We start from the raw sequence: 20,478 nt of genomic DNA, 5'->3' as shown, positions 1-20,478 counted from the left end.
GCATCAGAGGGGATAAACGTCCGCAATCGGTGCTGGCACCAATCGTGGGCGTTTCTGCAGGGTGTCCGCTTTCACAGAGCTCACATCTGCACCCGATCGCGGCAGCGCTCAGCGTGAGCCCGTCGCGTAGTACATACATGGTGGTTTGCAAGAACACCAGTGCTGCTGAGCGGTATATATACGGCACATGTCGTAAAGAAATTAAAAAGAAAAGTTGATTTTAATCAATAGATCTTGGAATAATAATTTCCACAATTGGATGGGTTTAAATAAAAAGTGTTCCTGTGCTGAGATAATCTTATAATTTTGCCCCTTCTATGTACTGTGTAATGGATACGTCTCATCGTGCATGAACATAGTCTGTTCATAGCACAGCTCCTGGCCAGGGGAGCAAAATACACTGCTCATAAAAAAATAAAGGGAACACTTAAACAACACAATGTAACTCCAAGTCAATCATACTTCTCTGAAATCAACCTGTCCAGTTAGATTGTGGATCAATTTATCATGCTCTTGTTCAAATGGAACAAACAGGTAGAAATGATAGGCAATTAGCAAGACAACCCCTATAAATTAGTGGTCCTGCAGGGGGTGACCACAGACCATTTCTCTGTTCTCATCCTTACAAGTTGCTCAGGTAGTGCAACTCATCCAGGATGGCACATCAATTAGAGCTGTACACATATAGAATAGCTGGCACACCACAATATAATACCAAATGCACTATGGGGGTGCAAGAATGATGGCTAATATATAGACCCACAAAACACAAGAAACAAGAGCCACCAAAATATCAGCACACCACCAAAATTATAATAAAAATATCATAAGCTTTATTGAAAACATTATTAAAAACACTTAAAACCATATGTCACAACCTCCGTGCAAATGTGTCTGTGGGCACTGTGTGCCAAGAAAGCAGCTCACATAAAATAATGGAGCATGCAACAGTTTAACTGTATATAGTCAGAACAATATTAAACACGCTATATAGAACATCATAGTAGCATATATGCACACAGTTGGATAAATAGAAACCCAATGGCAGCCTAATGACATACACCGCCCCACCGTAGTATATAGCTTCCAGCAAGACCCCTACAAATTGGAAGGAGCAGAAAAATACACAATGTCCCAGAAGCCAAAGGCAGGTGATAGAAAAAAAAAAAAAAAAAAAAGGTCTAAATAAAGACTAGTATATCCTGCACAATAGCCTTCAAAATAGATATAAGGATGAAAAACAGTGCTAACAAGGCACCATGGGACAAATCCTGCTGCAAAAAGCTGTGAGGCTAGGTTACCACAGAACACATGCGGTCGGAGGCTATATACTACGGTGGGGCGGTGTATGTCATTAGGCTGCCATTGGGTTTCTATTTATCCAACTGTGTGCATATATGCTACTATGATGTTCTATATAGCGTGTTTAATATTGTTCTGACTATATACAGTTAAACTGTTGCATGCTCCATTATTTTATGTGAGCTGCTTTCTTGGCACACAGTGCCCACAGACACATTTGCACGGAGGTTGTGACATATGGTTTTAAGTGTTTTTAATAATGTTTTCAATAAAGCTTATGTTATTTTTATTATAATTTTGGTGGTGTGCTGATATTTTGGTGGCTCTTGTTTCTTGTGTTTTGTACATCAATGAGAGCTGTGGCAAGCAGGGTAGCTGTGTCTGTCAACACAGTGTCCAGAGCATGGAGCAGAAACCAGGAGACAGGTCAGTAAAGTGGAGGGGGCCGTAGGAGGGCAACAAACCAGCAGCAGGACCGCTACCTCCTTCTTTGTGCAAAGAGAAATAGTATGAAAAAGTGTCAGAGCCATGTAAGATGACATTCAGCAGGCCACTAATATACAAGTGCTCAACTGTGAGAAACAGACTCCATGAAGGTGATAGGAGGGACGTCCAGAAGTGGGTGTTGAACTTACAGCCTAAAACCATGAAGGGCAATTGGCATTTGTCAGAGAACACCAAAATTGGCAGATTAGACATTGGGGCCCTTTACTGATGAGCGCATGTGGCAGATGTGACAGTCTGGAGACCCCATGGAGAAGGTTCTGCTGCCTGAAACATCCTGCAGGATGACCGGTTTAACAGTAGGTCAGTAATGGTGTGGGGAAGCATTTCTTTGGAGGGCCGCACAGCCCTCCATGTTCTAGCCAGAAGTACCGGACTGAGATCCTCAGACCCATTGCGAGAGCACATACAGGTGCAGTCGGGTTCATTCTGAATCGCAACAATGTTAGGCCTCATGTGTCAGCAGTTCCTTCATGATGAAGGCATTGATGCTATTGACTGTCCTGCCTGTTCCCTGACCTGAATCCAATAGAACACATCTGGGAAATCAAGTCTCGTTCCATCCATCAACGCCACATTGCACCACAGACTGTCCAGGAGTGGACTGATGCTTTTATCCAAGTCTGGGAGGAGATCCCTCAGGGAACATTTGCCTCCACATGAGGAGCATGCCCAGGCGTTGTAGGGAGGTCATACAGGCACATGGAGGCCCCACACACTAATAAGCATCATTTGGTTGTCTTGAGGCATTTCCACAGACGTTGGATCAGCCTGTAATTTGTACGATTCCAAATCCAGACCTCCATGAGATATTAATTTTGATTTACAGTGATCAAATTTAGGTTTTATTGTTCTCAACACATTACACTATGGAATGAATAAAGATTTGCAACTGTACTATTTCATTCAGTGATATCTAGGATGTGGGATTTTAGTGCTCCCTTATTTTTTGAGCAGTGTAGTATATAGACATTACAGCAGGGGTTTGCAATGACGGAAAACCTTATTGAAAGACTGGCAGGGGAATGTTTTACCTCACAAAAATTATCAGCTATGCTGTAATGTCTTGTATACTCTCCCCCCCCCCCCTTCCAGCCCGGCCAAGGATTATAATCAGCACAGGAACATTATTTTTAAACCAATCCAATTGTGGAACCTGTTATTCCTAGACCTAGTAATTAAAATATATTTTTGATTGTGGGACAACCCCTTTGACTACTCGCAGGAAGATCTCTTGGAGTGCTTAGCAGGAATTGGTCTCCATTCTCTGGGGGTTAAGGTTAAAAATTTCCTGGAGTTACGATCTCAGAAGAAATCCAACAAGCGGTGGGGTCAATAGGAATTTATAAGCCTTTTGGAGGGGGAAATACTGCAAATTTACTCGGAAATGATTAATAGTGCGTTTTTTTGTCTGAGGAACTTCCAAGATATGAGGCAGCGATTGTGGTGCTACCCAAAGACAGTAAGGATAAGGAATTGCTGGATTCATACAGGTCTGCTCACTGCTGATGTCAAGATTGTAGCCAAAAAAGCTCAAAACAAGACTTAATAAGGTTATACCCTTGGTAATACACTCCGACCAGGCACGCTTTACGCCCATTTAAATCTACAGCTATTTATTATCCAAGGGCTATTCTTTCCTTGGAAGCCACTAAGGCCTTCGATGGTATGGAGTAAGACTATCTATGAACTGTTCTTAAAGAAATAGGGTTTGGTCCCAGTTTCATTAAATGGATTATGTTATTATATAGACTCCTGATAGTTAGAGTAAGATCTAAAGCAATTATTTCTCATAGCCTAGAAATACATAGGTGGACAAGGCAAGGCTGCCCTCTGTCACCATTACCATAGCTAGTCAACCTCTACAGCCTGCATTATTAGATTGCATCCTGGGTTAGAAGGCTTTAAATATGGCTATAGAGAGATTGGAGCTATTCTCGGGAATAAATATTAACTGGGCCATATCAGCTTTTCTTACTTTGGATAGCAGAGACACTTTGGCTCTTAAAAATATTTCAGATATTCTAGTGGTTCAGGAATTTAAATATCTTGGTATTCACATTAAAAGGAAAACTAAGATTTTTAGTATTCACCGCAAAATCTGTTTCTTGATAATCTTCATTGGGGGATACAGAGAACCATGGGATAGTCTGCTGCCACCTGGAGGGTGACACTATTATCACATTCTAAATAAAAATGGGCTCCTCCCCAGCAGACTATATCTAGTCTGCTAGACTCAGGCTCCCTCAGTTTAGTGAAAAAGCAGTAAAAGATGCAAAAACTATTAAAGTATTTGGACAAATATAGTTCAATTACACCTTGAGAACAAAACATAAATGCACGCTCAACCAGGCAACTAAGGGTTCATGTTGCGTCCCCAATGAAGAATCTCGTAAAGAGATTATACAACGGGTACCAAAAATCTTTATTCCTCAGTTTTTTCATTGGGGAACACAGAACCATGGTATATTCTGAAGCTAAATAATATACTGTTACCACACAAGTCACCACTCTTGCTCAGGCCGAAGCCTGAGCAACTGTCGCCTGCAAAATCTTACTCGACATTGATTTTTGCCAGTAACATCAGCCTCACCTTCTCAACATTTTTGATAACATCCTTTATATTATACTAGCCCTATTGGACAGCACAGCGTCCCTCCTTCTGTGAACTCTGTTTTGGGATATTATTGAATTTGTAATTTTATTCTATTTGTTTTTTAATGATTTAACAAAGATTGCGGTATCTTCTATTTTATTCTCTGGTTCTCGTTGTTCGGCTATTATTTATGTCAGTCTAAATTTGTGTTTGTGTATTGATTTGAAGTGCCAGTTATTTACTATATAGACAGCATTTGATAAATTGAAGCTACTTTATAGACAAGATCAAATACAGAAATCTCTCTTAGAGGCTCTTGGAGAATGAAGAGCCTCCAAGACTAGAGTAGAGTCCCACGGATCAAGTGGAGGCCGATAGGGTGGTCTAGTGCGCACTACTCGCTAAAGAAAAGTCCTGACCTGCGGTGAGAGTCCACATCTCTCTGAAAAAGACAGCCAAGGAGGACACTTGTCCCTTGAGAGAACTCAACGCTAACCATGACTCCAGCCCAGCTACAAGGAGGAGAGCAGTACAAGAAGGAAAAAGGACATTGGAGAAAGTCAAAGCAGACCTTTCAAGTGCGGTGATAGATGTGCAGAGAGAAGGGCTTTTGTGCCCCGATCATAGTTTGAATGACTGATTATGACAAACCCACTGCCCTCAAAATCGAGGCCTCAACAGACATGCCTTTAAATTGAGCGACTAAAATTCTGGTGCAAGAACGGACCCGGAGATAGGAAATCTGGACTGTGCCAAATAGTTAATCACTTCCGAGTACCAGACCTTCCAAGGCCAATCTGGTGCAATGAGGATAACTGGAATCCCCTGTTCCTTGATCTTCTTTGAGGAGTCTGGACAGAAGAGGTTGAGGCGGAAATACAGATGTGCTCAAAAATTTACATACCTCTGCAGAATTTTAGCTTTTTTGGCTTTTTTCAGAGAATATGAATGTTAACACCAAAACTTTTTCTCCACTCATGGTCAGTGGTTGGGGGAAGCCATTTATTGTCAAACTATGTGCTTTCTCTTTTTAAATCATAATGACAACCCAAAACATCCAAATGACCCTGATTAAAAATTCACATACCCCATTTCTTAATACCGTGTATTGCCCCCTCTAACATCAATGACAGCTTAAAGTCTTTTGTGGCAGTTGTGGTTGAGTTTCTTTATTTTCTCAGATGGTAAAGCTGCCCACTCTTTTTGGCACAAAGCCTCCAGTTCATTAAAATTTCTGTGCTGCCTAGTATGAACTGGGCTCTTGAGATCTCCCCAGAGTGGCTCAATGATATTGAGATCAGGAGACTGGATGGCCACTCCAGGACCTTCACTTTGTTCTGCTGTAGCCCATGACAGGTCGACTTGGCCTTGTGTTTTGGATTGTTGCACATGGGATGTACCTGGACGTTCCAACATGACAACTTCCTGACTGATGAGTGCAAATTTGCCTCCAGTATTTTGCTGATAACGTGCTGCATTCATCTTTCCTTCAACTTTGAGCAAGTTTCCTGTGCCTTTGTAGCTCACACACCTCCAAAACATCAGCGATCCACCTGCGTGCTTTACAGTAGAAATGGTGTTCCTTTCATCATAAGCTTTGTTGACCTCTCCAAATGTAACATTTATGGCTGTGGCAAAAAAATTCAATTTTTGTCTCATCACTACAATTTACCTTGTTCCAGAAGTTTTAAGGCTTGTCTCTGTGCTGTTTTGTATATTGTAGGCGAAATACTTTGTGGCATTTGCGCAGCAATGGCTTTCTTCTGGCGACTCAACCATGCAGCCCATTTTTCTTCAAGTGCCTCCTTATTGTGCATCTTGAAACAGCCACACAGAGTCCTGTATTTCAGCTGATGTTATTTGTGGGTTTTTCTTTGCATCCCAAACAAATTTTCTGGCAGTTGTGGACGAGCATTTTGTTGGTCTACCTTACCATGGCTTTGTTTGTACAGAGCCTCCGATTTTCCATTTGTTAATCACAGTTTGAATGCTGCTGACTGGCATTATCAATTCCTTGGATATCTTTTTGTATCCCTTTCCTGTTTTATACAGTTCAACTACCTTTTCCTGTAGATCCATTGACAATTATTTTGCGTTCACAATCCAGAAACGTCAGTGGCTGGTTGAAAGATGCCAGAGTCTGTCTGGATTCCAGAAACTCACTTAGCTTTTATGCACACACTTTGGTTACAAGCAAACAGGTCACAGGTGAGGATGTTTCCTTTAGTAGCCATTCAAACCCGTTTGTGTCAACGTCTGTGGATCTTATCAGGCCAAAATCACCAGGGTATGTGAACTTTTGATCAAGGTAATTTGGATGTTTTGGGTTGTCATTATGATTTAAAAAGAGAAAACAGGAGCTTGACAATAAATGGCTCCACCCAACCACTAACCATGAGTGGAGAAAAAGTTTTGGTGTTATCATTCATATTCTCTGAAAAAAGGCCAAGAAAGCAAAAATTCTTCTGGGGTATGAAAACCTTTACGCACAACTGTAGGTAAGGCAGGGATAACTAGGACCAGAAAATTGCCATTTCGTCAGTCGCGACTGCCTGAGTTTTCAGAGATTTTGCGAGGAATCTTGGTACCTTGTGGTTTAGCCTGGATGTCAACACAGACATTTGGTGTACACCACCAACAACAAATCTGTTAGAAACCATCTCCAAGAGACCATTCTCCTGACGCTACCTGCTGGTGGCTCAAGACGTCTGCCCCCAATTGTTCAACTCAGAGTATATGAATCGCCGAGATCAGACCTTGTCTTCTGCCCATCTCAGCATCTCTGCCACCTTTGACATGGCGGAAAGACTCCGTGTCCCTCCTTGACAGTTGATTTGGGTCACTGCTGTGGCATTGTCTGACTGGATCCTGATGGGCAATCCTAGCATCAGGTGCTGCAAATGTAGATGAGCCAGCTCCAACATATTGATCTAAAGGAGTCTCTCCTGACTGTTCCAGGATCCCACAACCAATTGGCAGAAGGTGGCCCCCCACCCGATAAGGCTTGCATCTGTGGTCAGAACTTGACACTGGATGAAGTGGGATGAGCGAACCTGGGTTAATAAATATGACTTTTACAACGACCCGAAAGACTGGCGACGGTGAATTGGAAGGAGGGCTGGATGGTCTAGAGATTGTATTGACCTGTCCAAACAGGCCAAAAGTGTGTTCAGTAGGGGTCTTGAATGAAATTGTGCATACGGGACTGCCTCAAATGTTGCCACCATCTTCCCTAAGACTATGCAAAACCAGAGTAAATGTCTCAGGCCGCTTCAGAATTTGGACAGAGGGTTGCAGCACTATCCTCTTCTCTTCTAGAAGGAAGATTTGCACTTGAACTGTATTGAATATCATTGCTAGGAACCAACGCCGCTGGGTTAGAACTAACATTGACTTTGCCCTGTCAACAATCCATCTGAATTTTTCCAGGGAACCTAGAACAATCTGCCAACTCTCCAGATTCTGGGAAATGGAAGGCGCCTTGACCAGAATATCATCCAGGTGGGGGTATTACCCACACCACCCTTGTCGTCTGGAGCAAAGACAAGACTGGTGCCAGGACCTTTGTAAACAGCCTGGGTGCAGTTGCCAGCCCAAAGAGAAAAGCCTTGAACTCAAAGTGATGTTGACTGCAAAGCGAAGAAATTGGTGATAAGCCGGAAAGAACGATACATTAAGATAGGTGTCCTGAGTGTATATCGAGAAGAGAAATACACCCACCCATGGATGCCGCGATTGACAGGAGTGACTCCATCCTGAATTGAAGCAGCCGTACCCATTTATTCAGCCGTCCTAGATCCAAAATGGGTCATAATGAACCATCTTTTTTGGGGATGACAAATGGGTTTGAATAAAAACCCTTTGAAATATTCTAAAGGAGGAACACTCATGAAAGCTTCCCTGCTTCAAGCTGGAGTAATTGCTTGATTAAAACTGGCTTATGCTTGGAGAATTGGGAGTCGAGATCTGAAAAAAACATCACGGGAGAAAGACACTCTATTCTGTAACCAGAAGAGATAAGGTCTCAAACTCCTAAATCGCTGCCTACCCCAGCCATACCTCTCTGAAGAGGAGTAGGCGACTACCCACCCGGGAAGAATCCCCAATGAGAGGTCACCAGTCAAACATTAACTCGTCTACTGCCTCTGGAGGGACTGCCACCCAGACAGGGGGAACGTCCGGCGGGATTGGGTTTAAAGTATGATCTGCTCGACCTCTGGGAGATACTAGGTCTGACCTCAAGACCGGGGAAACCTCTGAGGCAGGAAACGGACGAAAGGGGCAAAATTACAAAGTCCTCCTATTTGGCTGGGCCTGGTGAAGAAGAGTGCTTCTGTCCCTTGTGGCATCAGCAATGATCTTGGCCAATTTAGTACCAAACAGGCTAGACCCCTGGTAGGGTAAACCTGTAAGCGACTTCTTTGAAGCCAAATCTACTCTCCATACCTTGAGCCACAAAATACGAAAAATGGCCACACAATTGTTTGCTGTCTGGGCAGAGTATTTAGTCACATCTAATGGTGCCAAACACAAATATCTGCCTGCACGATGTGATACGCAATTTCAGCCTCCTAGGAACCAGTAGGAATACTGCGCCGTAAGCTCTTCGCCCAAGCAGTAACTGCCTTGGATACCCAAGTAGCACCAAAAGCAGGGAAGAGTGCAAAAGCCAACTGCCTGAAAGTCGGACTTGGCCACAGACACTATACATCTGTCTGTGGGGTCTCTCAGTGCCATTACCTCAGCAAGAGGCAAGGTATTTGTCCGAGAAAGGTGAGATACGGATGTATCTACCATAAGTGGAGTGGATCAGGATGCAACCAACTGCGCAAGAAACTGGTATAACAGTTCCATATGACACACCTGTCAGGGTGTTCCAATGCTCTCTGTAGGACTACTCCAAATTCCTTTTGGCTCAAAAAAAGATCTATTCACGTGAGTCACTCTACTAAAAAAACCTGCTTCGGTGGAGGGCGCGGTCCTCTCAACACACCTAGAGTCAACAGCAGACACCACACTTGCTACCATCTCCCTTATCTTCCTCATGTTATATGGGTCAAACACGGATTTGGAGTTGGATCTTGGACATCTTCACAGAGGTGACCTGGAGGATGAGGAAAAGCGAGGCCATTTTGATCGCGGCCGAGACAAGCCATACTGGGGCGGTGTGGCAGGATGGTCCAACTCACTCACAGCGGTGGTTGGGGCCACCGGAGATGCAGCCGCTATTGGTAAACACTGCACAACAGTAACCAGTGTCCTGGACACTGATTAGTTCAGCTACAGACAGGGCTAGATCGCAAGCCCAAGCAAGAGGGTTATACTCTATACTCTATTCTGACATTATAGAGGTCCCCTGAGCAGGTATAAGCAAGGAGAGAGGTGGAGTAGACCACAGATAGCCCAGTGGAAAACATATTATTACAACCTAAGCATGCATAATAAATGACTAGTGCGGGCTGTCCCGATGGGCGTGCATGGTCTTCTCTGGATTCTGGACATTAAAAGAGCCAGAAATCAAGGAAAGAAAAAATAAAAAGAATAAGCAGTGCTTTAAGAAAAGTTGCTAAAGAGAACCAATAATCAGCTTACATATGTCAACATCCTGCCACTGTTCAAGGTCCCAGAAGAACACGTATGTGTCATTGGTGTCCTTTATGCTTCGGGGAGTGTCAGAAGCAGGAAGACGTGAGTGAGGGTCCCATGCAAGGGTCATCTTTAAACTACTGCCAAGCGATATAGCGCCACTGCCGGAAAAGGAAGGGGCGGCACTAAAGGGGAGGGCGAAGGAAACCACTGCTGATAACACCACGTCACGTGCAAGGGCAAAAGAATATTCGCACTGCTGCAACACCTTCTATCCAATAAACTTGAGAGTATCAGGAAAACATTGATTAGACCCATCCCCGGACTCTCGGGTGCCAATCCAAAGCAGTCAACCAAATGAACAAAGTCAAAGTCCAAAATCAAAAGGAGAGGATGGCATTCGCCATACCATTAGAAAAATCCCTTTTATTGAAGTTGCATAAAAACAGCAGCAGCAGTCAGGAGAGTCTTGAGTGGAGTTGCTGGACAACGGCTGTTTCGCACAATGTGAGCTTCTATGGGTCCCATAAATGGGACAGTGAGTGCCATCCTGTCCTTTTCTTTTTGGACATTCACTGCCAATCAGAAATGAGCGAATTTGTTCGGGTCAGGGCTTATTCAGCAAGCTATAGCACTTACCGAATAAGCGGCGGGAATGTTCTCTGGTCAGATGAGACAAAAGTAGAGCTTTTTGGGCAAAGGCATCAACATAGGACATTCAAAGAAAAGAACACAGTCCCTACAGTCAAACATGGTGGAGGTTCCCTGATGTTTCGGGGTTGCTTTGCTGCCTCTGGCACTGGACTGCTTGACCGTGTGCATGGCATTATGAAGTCTGAAGACTACCAACAAATTTTGCAGCATAATGTAGGGCCCAGTGTGAGAAAGCTGGGTCTCCCTCAGAGGTCATGGGTCTTCCAGCAGGACAATGACCCAAAACACACTTCAAAAAGCACTAGAAAATGGTTTGAGAGAAAGCACTGGAGACTTCTAAGGTGGCCAGCAATGAGTCCAGACCTGATTCCCATAGCACACCTGTGGAGAGATCTAAAAATGGCAGTTTGGAGAAGGCACCCTTCAAATATCAGGGACCTGGAGCAGTTTGCCAAAGAAGAATGGTCTAAAATTCCAGCAGAGCATTGTAAGAAACTCATTGATGGTTACCGGAAGCGGATGGTCGCAGTTATTTTGGCTAAAGGTTGTGCAACCAAGTATTAGGCTGAGGGTGCCAATACTTTTGTCTGACCCATTTTTGGAGTTGTGTGTGAAATGATCAATGTTTTGCTTTTTGCTTCATTCTCTTTTGTGTTTTTTTCATTTAAGACAAATTAAATGAAGCTAATACCAAAGAATTTGTGTTTGCAATCATTTTCAGGAAGAAACTGAGTATTATCTCACAGAATTGCAGGGGTGTCAATACTTTTGGCCACAACTGTATGTGTCGTGACTGTCACACAGCCGCGACACATGCAGCTGCGGAGCCGAACAGATGATCAGCCGGAGCAATCCATCTTCAGCTTATTTGGTACACACTATAGCTTGCCGAATAAGCGCTGATCCGAACAAATTTGCTCATCTCTACTGCTGATAGGACAACACTGATTGATCAACTCAGTGGCCGTGCAGATTGGCCACAGCACACTGGTGAATCCGACTGGCCAGCAGCCCGACAGAGACCCAGCTACGTCCGTCACTGCCATAGCAGCAGCAATGCCGCACACAGGACGGCTGCATAGGGGAAGAGGCGACGCGGATGATCAACAGCTGAACACAGTTGACCCCACCTGAACCAGGTAACCGCGAGATCCTCAGAAAATAAGGGGGCTTTCCCTGGAAGCCAGCAGGGTGGACCAAGACAGCCCTCAGTCACACAAGACATGATTACCCCGCCCAGCAATGCAGCTGAATCCGGATCCGCATGCAGGACGCAAAAAGCTGGGCATCAAGACCTGATCACTCCTCATAACCATCGACCCCTAGTCACAGCTGACCACCCCCTCCTAAATACTCTAAAAGACGGGGTGCCGAGTTGGGGGAAAAATACGTGAGGAAATAAGTGGCAGAGAGGTGGTGGGTTGGGGTGAGGGACACACACACAGTCACAACTGGGCTATATTTATCTGTCCTAAAGACTCAAAATCCATTCTTCTGCTCCATACAACACGAACGATGCGTGGGACGGGCAGGAGCTACAGACCACCGCTCCAGTACCCAACACAGTCTTTCTAGGTACTCTGGTCTGGCCATACTGAATTGAGAGGATATGGACTGCACAATTACAACATGTATTCTTCGTCACAGTGTGGATGAAACAGAGTGAACAATTACACCATTTTACCCTGAACACAAGCCAGCTGGGAAACACAAAAGAGACGGTTAACACCCAACCTAACGACTAAGGTTACTTTCACACTAGCGTTAACTGCATTCCGTCACAATGCGTCGTTTTGCCGAAAAAACGCATCCTGTAAAAGTGTTTGCAGGATGCGTTTTTTCACCATTGATTAACATGAAGCGACGCATTGTGACGGATTGCCACACGTCGCACCCGTCGTGCGACGGATGCGTCGTGCAGTGGCGGAACGTCGGGAGCAAAAAACGCTACATGTAACGTTTTTTGCTCACGACGGTCCACTTTTTCCGACCACGCATGCGCGGCCGCAACTCCGCCCCCACCTCCCCGCACTTCCCCGCACCTCACAATGGGGCAGCGGATGCGCTGGAAAAATGCATCCGCTGCCCCCGTTGTGCGGCGGAGACAACGCTAGCGTCGGGAACGTCAGCCCGACGCACAGCAACGGGCCGAGCCCGACGCTAGTGTGAAAGAAGCCTAAGACAGGTCTGCAACAGACCTTGCCTCTAACTGACACTACACAAAACTAAGGGAGCAGGCGAGGTATAGTCTGCTGGGAGGAGCCAATTTTAATTTACACTGTAATAGTGTCAGCCTCCAGATGGCAGCAGACTATGCCATGCGCTCTGTGTCCCCCAATGAAGACAGAGAAATGCAGGAGTGTATTCCTATAAATCTCAGTCCTATGGCGGCTAAAATGAGAAGAAAAATTAGTGCTTGGTGGAAAACCACCGCTGTCAGCGCTAGGTAGAACAAATGTAAAGAAAATGTGTCTCATGTCCTGTGTTCTATGTATTCTCCATAATTCCCCAGTGTGGATTCCTAAGTATTGGTTTAGAAGAATACAGAACATTTTCAGAGACTTCGTTTGGAAGAGGGGCATTCCCTGGACTAAACTGGAAAAGTTGAAGCTACCTAGGGATCGGGGGGGTTGGGGGATTAGCACTGCCACATATATGGGAATACTTTTTAGACCCTCAATTCCAGCACTTTAGAGGATGGGCATTGAAGGCGAAGCATGAGGTGGGAATATCAGTGCTGAAGCACCTGGGGGGAAGCAAGCATCTTTTAGAGCTTTTGGAATATCATAAATGTAAAGGTAGTTCAAGACAGCTTCCAACTGTATTCTTTATATATAACATTTCAGTTTCCAACTGTATTCTTTATATAGAACATTTGGTGCACTTGCAAAAGTTTGCTGGAAATAAAGGCTTGCTTTAAGTATACCCCAATGTGAGATAACTAGTGTTGAGCATTCCGATACCGCAAGTATCGGGTATCGGCCGATATTTGCTGTATCGGAATTCCGATACCGAGATCCGATACTTTTGTGGTATCGGGTATCGGTATCGAAACAACATTAATGTGTAAAATAAAGAATTAAAATAAAAAATATTGCTATACTCACCTCTCCGACGCAGCCTGCACCTTACCGAGGGAACCGGCAGCGTTGTTTGCTTAAAATTCGCGCTTTAACTTACTTACGCGAAGTCCCGGCTTGTGATTGGTCGCGCGCCGCCCATGTGGCCGGGACGCAACCAATCACAGCAAGCCGTGACGTAATTTTAAAATCCTGAAGGACCTGAAATTACGTCACGGCTTGCTGTGATTGGTTGCGTCCCGGCCACATGGGCGGCGCGCGACCAATCACAAGCCGGGACTTCGCGTAAGGAAGTTAAAGCGCGAATTTTAAGCAAACAACGCTGCCGGTTCCCTCGGTAAGGTGCAGGCTGCGTCGGAGAGGTGAGTATAGCAATATTTTTTATTTTAATTCTTTATTTTACACATTAATATGGTTCCCAGGGCCTGAAGGAGAGTTTCCTCTCCTTCAGACCCTGAGAACCATCAGGAATACCGTCCGATACAGGAGTCCCATTGACTTGTATTGGTATCGGGTATCGGTATCGGATTAGATCCGATACTTTGCCGGTATCGGCCGATACTTTCCGATACCGATACTTTCAAGTATCGGACGGTATCGCTCAACACTAGAGATAACCCTTGTCTGAGGGAACGTCTACACTTGGAGGGGTTTGGGAATTGGAGAAGACGGTGTGAAATGTGTACCAATTATTTGCAGATGAGTATTTCTGTCCATTTTAAACAAGGAGTTCAATCTGATTAATTCTGCTTTTTTAAAATACTTACAACTAAGGCACGCAATTAGAACTCAGGAAACTATCTTGGATCTCATCTCGACAAATGGGGTACTAGATCTCACTACTGTATAAATCTTTGTTGTTAAAAATTCTGGGAGACCTCATGGCCTTGGTAAAAGATTGATTAGAGACAGAGGGAAGCATTTCTATGGAGTAGTGGCAAGATGTCCTTGAAATGACAAGAATGATCTCGATCAATGAGGCCCAGAGAAGGTCTCCATTTCTGGTGCAGAGAGTCTACAGAACCCCCAAAGTATTACCGTATGTAAAATGGGCCTTAGAGATGATATCTGTCCCAAGATGCAGGGAGGAAGGAGAGTTACTGCATATGTTTTAGCACTGTTCTATATTGGCTGAACTGTGGGGGCATGCTGTATAATTAATCATGGAAGTTTATGGCCTCCAAATTTCACTTAATCCTAAAACATGTATTTTAGGCCATGGTCGGGAATGGATAGGGTCAGATCCAATCCAGCAGGCCAATACCAAAATATTTTACCAATTCACAAAATCCATAGCCAAACAAATGTGAATATCTCTGCACAGCTGCGCAAAATGAAAGTGGCAAAACAAAAGGTTCGCAACTCAATTTAGGGGGGCAACTGACAGGTCCTCATTATTAAATGAGCCTGTCATGTAATTTTTGCTGTCCTCAGAGTAAAGGATCGGAGATGGAGAGAAGCTGTGCTCAGCAATATATAGGTTCATACTATTTGGATTAAAGCACAAATTTTGATGATGTGTTAAAACGCACAGAGGTATCATTCAAAGGTAAATTAACTACGGTATATGTTACCAGCGTAAAAGAAAAAAGGAGAAAAAAAAAATATTCAGTTATGCCCATCAAGAACTTTAAATACTCTCAAAATACCTCAGTGATGGGAGATTTAGGATTCACATTTCTTGCTGCTGCAATGTCCTGTAGATGAGTGACCACTTCTGCGATAGACAATCTTTCATCGGGATTCACCTTCAACATGGATTCTTTAGAATAATTTTAAAAAAAAGTTACCGTACTAATAAATGTAACATTTGTAAGCAATCTATAACTAATAGCTGAAATAATTCTAGAGCTAGCAGTCCTCAACAGTTTTTGTCTCGACGTCTCCACCATAAACATGCACGTGTTCATTCAAATGGAGTGAGCGGATGGAACACACATAGGTTTGGCAGAATTGACCAGTTAACTTTTGGTTCTGGAGGAGCCAAATCTATCTCTGGCCAGATTTTTCTTTTCTATTGCTACTACTATAGATTTTTTTCACAAGTGCACAGTATGTGCGTCCAGCCAGGGCTTGGCAAATTTAATCTTAACCCTTTAACGTCATATGCCAGCTCCCTGCCATTGATGCAGGCTCACAAGCAGAGCCTGCATCTTTGCCAGCAGGTGATCGGTGTAATAAGCAGCCATCATCTACCCGTAAGGCCCAGTGCACATGTATTTATAAGCCAAAACCAGGGGTGGCTGAAACATACAGAAGTGGGGACGTGTTTCTATTATACTTTTCCTCCGATCTTTCCACTCCTGGTTTTGACTTACAAATACTGAGGTAAAAAACTGACCAAATACTCAACGCTTGTATGTGGCTGTTAACGTGTCAAATGCAGCTATTATCATATGACAGCAGCATTAACAGTATGCCAGCAGGGTGGCACACTGTTCTAAGCATACATCAACATGATTACGAGGCGCCGATAGGTTGCCATGAAAGCCCAATCCTTAAAGTGAACCTATCATCAGGATTTTGCTCGGTATACTACAGACACTTTCGGGTTGGCGCTATAATACCGATACCTTGGTTGATGAAATCCTTCTTGTGGTTGTTGTTTAATCTTTATTTATAGTTTCCGGTTAATGAGATTCTCGTGCTCAGGGGCGGCCTTTATGTGGTGCTCTGTTTACATATTCATCTGTACAGCTTATGACAGGTCGCTTGATCCCTCAGTGACCTGCCCCCTATTTTACAAACTGCATAAAATAGTGTTGGCTTAGAAAAAAAAAAAAAAACTTACTTCAGCAAAATGGCGATAGATGCTACTGGGCAGGCTGGATGAAAATTGTTATTTTCTAACCTTAAAATAGTATATGCATAAGTCATAAGCCATCAGAATGAATAGCTAAGCAGAGCACTATAAAAAGGCCCCCCCACAGGCCGCCCCGAAGCACGAGAATCTCATTAACTGATAACTATAAGTACAGATTAAACAACCACAAGACAGATGTTATCACTTTAATCAGTATAACAGCAACAATCTGACACCATCTGTAGGTTACCCAGCACAATCCTGCTGACAGGTTCCCTTTAAAGGGAACCTGTCACCCTGTTTTTTCAGTATGAGATAAAAATACCATTAAATAGGGCCTGAGCTGTGCTGGACGATAGTGTATTTTGTGTACCCTGATTCCCCACCTATGCTGCCGAAATACCTTACCAAAGTCGCCGTTTTCGCCTGTCAATCAAGGCCCTATTTAATGGTATTTTTATCTCATACTGAAAAAACGGGGTGACAGGTTCCCTTTAAAGGGTTAGGCTATGTGCACACGTAGGAAGGTTCCTCTGCGCACGTTCTCCCAAAGTGGATTTGATAAATCTGCAGGCCAAAACCGCTGCGGTTATCCCTGCAGATTTATCGCGGTTTGTCTTGCGGTTTCCGCTGCGGGTTTACTCCTGCACTTGTTTTACTATTGATGCTGCATATGCAGCATCAATAGTAATGTTAAAAATAATTAAAAAAATGGTTATACTCACCCTCCGACGTCCCGATCTCCTCGGCGCTCCACTCGGCGGTCCGGTTCCAAAGATGCTATGCGAAAAGGACCTTCGTGACGTCACGGTCATGTGACCGCGACGTCATCGCAGGTCCTGCTCGCATAGCAACCCTGCGACCGGACGGCCGCGTGCAGCGCTGAGAGGACTTCAGGGGCCATCAGAAGGTGAGTATATCATTTTTTATTTTAATTCTTTTTTTTTTTTTACACAAATATGGTTCCCAGGGCCTGGAGCAGAGTCTCCTCTCCTCCACCCCGGGTACCATCCGCACATGATCCGCTTACTTCCCGCATGGTGGGCATAGCCCCATGCGGGAAGTAAGCGGATCAATGCATTCCTATGTGTGCAAAATCGCCGCGATTCCGCACAAAGAAGTGACATGCTGCGTATTGTAAACCGCTGCGTTCCCGCGCGTTTTTTTTCCCACAGCATGTGCACAGCGTTTTCGGTTTCCCATAGGTTTACACTGAACTGTAAACTCATGGGAAACTGCTGAGGACCCGCAGCTGCAGAAACGCTGCGGATCCGCAGCAAAATCCGCAACGTGTGCACATACCCTTAAACTCCAGCAGCAAATGTTCTTATGTGATATGGCACATGAGTCTCTTCCACCCCCCCTGGTCCCGGGACCGCTCTCCTCTTACTATGGACATTCTTGACTCTCTGTCTTAACCCTTCAACTGCCCGACATAGGTGATATATGTTGGCCTTGTATGGCTACCACCGGTGTTTCCACTTTCAATGCTCTCTGATTCCCCCATTCTATTAATTTTTTATAGGTCATTACCTGCCATTTCTTAGGCTATTACACCTTGGGATATTTATATGATTTACATTTGCTCCGTGTCTTAGCAGTTTGGGGTGGTTCTTTGTCGGGCCCAACAATCCAAATGTACTTAGCTACCGTCTTTGGGGACGCCCACTTTCGGTTCTATGCTATTTGATAACCTACATAATACAAGGTTTTCTATGTTGATATTTTGTATAATATACATTGTCTGTTGATATTTGCCCTGCTGTGCCAGAGTTGTCCTAATGGGGGCAGTCCCCATTTTACTCTATATCATAGTCTTTGACTACCTTATAGCTTTATACCAGGTATGTGGTTGTGTTATTCTGTACCTGTTCTTAAATGTTTTTAATCTATCTTTGGTGGTTTTGTATGTCAATGAGCTAATAAATTTACACTTTTTTGCCTAATTTTCTCTCTGGAGTGCGCTATTTCCATGCATTTACTTTTTTCTCCTTCCCTAGTACTATACTACTTCTTATGCATAGTGCGGCATCCGTTTATAGTTTATTTACGCCTATTAATGTAGGGCACCCTCTACCCTTTCCAGTTTTCCCTTCTGTGATATGGCACCAACACACTTCTCCAGTTAACATGGGATAGATTGGATCCTACAGAGTTTTCCTGCATTGATTTTGATGGTAAAAAAGTGTGCTGTAAATAAGGTGCCACTATTTTACGTACTTTCTAAAGCAGCTTTAATAAGTGGCAAAGAAAATGGAGGTTCAGCAAAAAAAAAAAAAAAAGATCTCAAAGCATTTTTTCCTATTTCAAATACTCTGTGTAAACATACCGTATATACTCGAGTGTAAGTCAACCCGACAACAAGCCGAGGCACCTAATTTTGCCACGAAAAACTTGGAAAACTTATTGACTCGAGTACAAGTAGGGTATGTATTGTCCCCTGATCCCTATCCTGGTATGCATGGCTTCCCATCCCCGTCCTTGTATGCATGGCTCCCAGTCCCCGTCTGCATGGCTCCTAATCCCCTATCCTTGTATGCATGTTTCTTATTAAAAAAAAAAACAAAAAAACAGATCCTACCTACCTTCCCTGCAAGCCCTCGCTGCATCTCCAATGACAGCAGCTCTTCCGGCCAGCGATCACGTGCCCCCGCTCATTAAGGTGATGAGTATTCTCTCCATGCCTATAGGAGTGGAGAGGGGTGAATTTTCTTTACCTTAATGAGTGGGGACATGTGATTGCTCAGCCAGAAGAGCTGCTGGCACCAGAAGGAGATGCAGCGAGGGCGCGCAGGGAAGGTAAGTAGGATGTCTGCTGGAAGCCAGCGGCTGCGGCTGTAACTGTGCGTGCTATAAGAGAAATTAATATTCACTGCAATTTAAGTGAATATTCCTTTCTCTTTAGCAGCGGGCAGTTACAGCCACAGCCGTCGGCTCCTGCCTCTGTGACCCGCTGCTCCCCCACCTCCGCCGTCTTTCTGGTACAATGACTCGTGTATAAGACAAGGGGGGCATTTTCAGCACAAAAAAGAGGTGCTGAAAAATTTGGCTTATACACGAGTATATACGGTACCTTTATTCGGTCATAATAAAAAACACCCTTGAAATTCGCGTTCCCTAAAAAGTTTACACCATTACAGGTATGTGACAAGCCACACTACATCAGAAGCTGGCAGCTCAGATCTTCATGTGTAAGCACTACATTTGCCTTGTACATTAAACACCACAAGAGATTTTGTATTAGCCCACTTACTAATGAGGCCATGAAAAACAAGGTACTTGGCATCATCTTCTGGTATTGAATAATTCCCATTTACAATACGAAGCTTGGCTCCATCTTCAAATGGATGTTGCTTGAAGCACAATAAGTAGAGAATACAGCCAAGAGCCTGAGGCAAAGCACAGCATCACAAAAGATCAGAGATCAAAGAATGTCTAACTTGGCTAACAGTGATGCAAGATGAATTAAAATAGAAAGATAATGTTAAAATCGGAAAATTAGCATCTACTTGGGGACTTCAAATTTGAATATTCTGCAGAAAGAAATCAGAAATTAATGGGACAATTATTTAAAGTGTTTGTACCAGCTCTCCGGCATAAAACACATAGGAAAAAATGCAAGATTTTTTTTTCCGCAAAGGTGAGCAAAAAAGTTGTGACTTGTCTTTTCCACGCCAGCTTTGCCAACGTGGGCGGAGCTTGGGCAGGAAGAAGCATTGGCCACGCCACTTTAAAGGCGTAATTTGCACCAGAAAAGTTACTGCAGCCCGATGGCAGCATTTCTGGTGATGCGCACACACCTGAGAGTTCATTACGTGGTATATGCCTCTTAATAAATTCTGTGCATCTCACTACACCACACTCCTTCATGAACACTGGCATGTACAACGCCAGCCTTAAGGAATCTATCTACCTATCTCTATATATATATATATATATATATATATATATAT

At 43.9% G+C, this 20,478-nt stretch overlaps 1 protein-coding gene across 1 annotated transcript in view; it reads right to left on the bottom strand.

Moving 5' to 3' along the window:
* Nucleotides 1-20,478, bottom strand: part of GAK (cyclin G associated kinase) — a 175,941-nt gene that overhangs the window by 114,962 nt on the left and 40,501 nt on the right. The window contains exons 8-9 of the mRNA XM_077270235.1: nt 19,779-19,914; nt 15,372-15,484 (exon numbers count right to left, since the gene is read on the bottom strand). Coding sequence (XP_077126350.1) covers nt 15,372-15,484; nt 19,779-19,914 — 249 coding nt within the window. The remainder of the gene's footprint in view (nt 1-15,371; nt 15,485-19,778; nt 19,915-20,478) is intronic.

The sequence above is a fragment of the Ranitomeya variabilis genome, chromosome 1, assembly GCF_051348905.1.
Source record: "Ranitomeya variabilis isolate aRanVar5 chromosome 1, aRanVar5.hap1, whole genome shotgun sequence".
Lineage (NCBI taxonomy): Eukaryota > Metazoa > Chordata > Amphibia > Anura > Dendrobatidae > Ranitomeya > Ranitomeya variabilis.
The sequence above is the reverse complement of the archived record's forward strand: the minus strand, read 5'-3'. Positions and strand labels throughout refer to the sequence as shown.